At 42.7% G+C, this 3,982-nt stretch overlaps 1 protein-coding gene across 1 annotated transcript; it reads right to left on the bottom strand.

The window, feature by feature from the left end:
• Positions 1-1,651: 1,651 nt before the first annotated feature.
• Positions 1,652-2,779, bottom strand: LOC142080496 (olfactory receptor 51Q1-like). The gene is given in 4 exon segments (XM_075146015.1): positions 1,652-1,870; positions 1,872-2,141; positions 2,143-2,403; positions 2,406-2,779. Coding segments are annotated over 4 exon segments (1,056 nt in total). The 5' UTR covers positions 2,712-2,779.
• Positions 2,780-3,982: the final 1,203 nt, after the last annotated feature.

Genomic DNA, 3,982 nt, shown 5'->3' with positions numbered 1-3,982 from the left:
TCATCCAGACCGTCACAGATGTGCCCCTGCAGAATGCCACAGACATCAGGGAGTCTGTCCACAGCTCCAGGGGACCCATGGTAACACCATCCCAATTCCCAGCTGTATTAACGAGTATGCACAGTTTTCCTAAAGAAACTCTTTTATTAGGTTACCAGTCTAAGATGTGTGTTTTGTGGTGTTACATACCTCAGGTACAGGATGCTGGATGCCAAGCATGTTTACTCTTAAGGACACTATAGGTTTCAACTATAAAAACTTGTTTCCCATTTTAACTTTCTGTCCTTGACAATTGAGATTGGTAACTGCTTCAGTACAATCCTCCTCATATATCTCCACTGTTGGGAGTTCTCAGAGGCACTTAATCTCTCAAGTGACTGATTTTCTTGTTTGAGGTATACAAAGGTATTACATAGGTCATTAAAATAATTTAAAAGCAGGAACACATGTGCCTTATAGATTTTACTAGATAGGGCATTCTTTGGAGAATCAGCCACCCAAAGTCTGCTGCACAATATTTCTTCCTATAATGCATATCAGACACATGGAGGCACAAGCAGTGGATGGTTGCTCTTTACATAGGGAAAGTGAGTGCACATCTGCATAGCTTTATAACACGGCCATCATAGCTTCATGATTTCAGAGTATTTACGGTGTACCACTAAAGGAAGCCATTTAGCAACGACTCTGGAAGTGTTGGGCAGATGCTGACAAGGTGATACCAGGATGCCTGATCCATTCACCCAGGTGTTCTCCATCAGCCAGGGAAAGCAGACTGCCTCCCCGAGACCTCCTGAGCATAGGAACAGCTTTGACTCTTGTGGCATGGTTTTTGGGTTTTGGTTCTGCTCCAGATACAGAGGTCAAGTGCAGGGTGGCCCAGCTGTCACCCTGGACAGCCCCAAACACATCACTTACATGCCTTATTGTCTCTTTTACCATTTCTTGACCCCCTCTTTTCACTGCCTTTGACCTTTCCTTTCTCCACTCCAATCTTCTCCCAGGTAAACAAGTTGCCTCTCATTACTTTTTTCCTCCATTGGCCCCAGATCTGCTACATCACTCTCCAAATTTTCTATTTCTGATAACATTATCTAAGTCATCCTGACCTTATATGGTATTACTGATGAGGTTACCTAGGTACTGCTTGCCTGGTAAGACTACAATCCCTAAGGTAGACTTGAGCATCCATGAAAAACAAGTGGGCAAATACTTATCCAAGACTGTTGCAATCACCCACATTTAGGTAGGAAACAAAGGAGTTTAAGATTTGTGCTTTATTTTGTTCCTGATGGCTTCATAACTGGTGGCTGAATGGCTTCTTACTTGGTGAATGCAAACAATGTGACTAATCACATAGGTTTAATCACATGTTGAATTATTTCCTAAACTGGGGTTTAATTCTTCATTACAGTACTTATTAGAAATACTGGAGCAAGGTATGTTACAATCTCAGTGGCCAAGAAAAAAAAAAATCTTGCGTTTAAGTTTTTCTGGAGCATGAACTCCTTCAGTGGGCAGTGGAAATACAACACACCTCACAGAGTAGAGAAAATTCTGTGATAAATCACAGAATAAAGGAGCATAGACAATGATTTAAATTAATTTGAATATTAATTCCTTCCATCTTCACCCAGAAGTATACATTCAATTAGTAACAATGGTGTACACAGCATGAGTTCATCCCACTAGTTTGTGGTGAGCAGTTAGCAAAGGTACTGTATATGCCGTGGTGCCATGGGGAGAAGCTCTTCCTTGGCATGAGGACCTTGAGGATGCCCCTGTGGATCTGTTTAGTTTTTATGCTGTAGATGATGGGGTTCAGCATGGGGAGAACCAGCAGGTAGATGTTGGCCAGGAGGACATGAACGGGAGGGGGAAGCATGCTTGCTGAAATGGTGAACCACAGACAAGCCAATCATGGGGATGTACAGGATCAGGACTGCCAGGATATGGATCAGGCAGTTGTTCAAAGCCTTGAGATGCTCCCTCTGGGATGCGATGATTGCAATTGTCATACAAATCATAATATATGACAAAACAATGAGCAATGGGTCTAGTACCACTATGAGGATGACCATAGCTAACCCGTACATGCTACTGAATGTGATGTCTGCTCATACCAGCTTGATCAGGTCCTCAATGCAGGCAGTAGGTGTGGGAGAGCACATGGGACTGGCAGAAGGGCAACCTTCTCAGCAAGAAGAGTGATAGCAGCACTCCTAAGAGGCATCTGCACAGAGCAGCCAGCCCGATCCTGCCTATCCTGGCATTGGTGAGGATGGAGGAGTATCTCAGCGGGTAGCAGATGGCCACATAATGATCAAAGGCCATGGCCAGAAGTATTGAGGACTCCATGTAGGAGAGGAAATGAACAAAATAAAGCTGAGCAAAACAGGCATGGCATCAAAACTGATTTCCCTGTAGTTGACCCAGAAAACACTCATCACAGTTGCCATTGTAGTCAGAGACAAACCCAAACTGGTGATGGCCAGCATGGATAGGAATTCGTACAGGGGCTCGTGAAGGCTAGGATCAGTCCCGATGACAAAAAGGATTGTGCAGTTCCCCGCGAGGGACGCAATGTAAATGCAAGTGAAAGGGATGGAAAACCAGACGTGGGAAACCTTCAGCCCGGGGATGCCTGCCAGGATGAATTGTAACAGGAGGAGTTGGAGCTGTTGACAACCACATGATGAACCAGGGAGCATCTACACTGAAATAAAAAAAACTCGAAAAATAAGTGTACTGCCCACAAACCAGAAAACAGAGATATACATACTTACATATGCAGATGATACGAATTTCATAAATTACCCAGGTTCATAGAGTGGTTAATGAATGCGCTGCTGATTAATTTTCCATTTTCATTTATGACTATGGGATAAAATATTCATGAATAAGAGAAAAATTTAGACAAAAGCATCACGAAGTTTTGAAATTTATCAGCCACCTGAGTATTTTAGAACTTCCCAACAGCAATGTTTGTTTTTAAATACTACTGGTTTAAAGCCATAAATCATGATTAGATCACTCATGTCCATCCAGCAGTGAGTTAGACTTTTGCACCCCCTGTGATCCAGATTTTGTCTTGGGAAGGCGGATTACAGTACTGAGGATGTTTTAATTTTTTTCATGGTAAATGTAACTTGTTATCCAACAAAACCTGTGATTGTTCATCCAATAGATAAGAATGGAATCATGTCTTGAAAAAAATGGAAATATAAATTTAATGCAAATTTCACCTGAGGTATCAGCAGAGAGAAAGAGCTTTCAGAGAAAGAGAGCTGCAGGAATAAATCTTGTGGCAATGCGGAGTCCCCCGTGTACAACATGCGGAATAGCCTGGACAAGGCAGCCGGTGCTTGTGTGCGAGACAGGGAACCGGAGATGCAATGCTTGCTGCTTAATCTCTCCCAAATGGAAACCCTCGAATCCCTGCACGACCACAGAGTCGCTGCTACAAATGAAAGATCTTTCCAGGGAAATGGGGGTCCAGAAACTTCAGGAAGAGCGCTGACAATGAACGCTATAAGATCAAACCTTGCAGAGTTACATAGGATAGAATAGACTACTTCAGTTGGAAGGGACCTACAACGATCATCTAGTCCATATCAGAGGAGAGAGTTTTTTCTTATTCTCTGAGGAAACAAGTCTCTTACTGAAGGACTGACTTAGTTTAGACTACGTGATTGGCAAAAGAAAAGCTGAATTGATCTAAAAATCGTCCACCAGTCGGTGCGTGGTTGACAGTGATGACGCTTCAATATAACCCACAAGCACAACGTGACCCAGTGACTGGAAACTGAAGTTACACAGAAATTGGATGAAATGAGACACTGCTAGTTTGCAAATCTGAAAATAAAAAAGGACAGATGACAAATTCTTCATCTTTTGGAACCGTAAAGCTAAGAACAGAAATTCTTCTGAGATGTATGCTTTGCCTGAAGCCCATATGATGGGCTTGATGAGTAAATTGGTT

This window comes from Calonectris borealis, chromosome 1, assembly GCF_964195595.1.
Source record: "Calonectris borealis chromosome 1, bCalBor7.hap1.2, whole genome shotgun sequence".
In the NCBI taxonomy this organism is placed as follows: Eukaryota; Metazoa; Chordata; class Aves; order Procellariiformes; family Procellariidae; genus Calonectris; species Calonectris borealis.
Note: the sequence above shows the minus strand (reverse complement) of the source record. Positions and strands in the feature narration are given on the sequence as shown.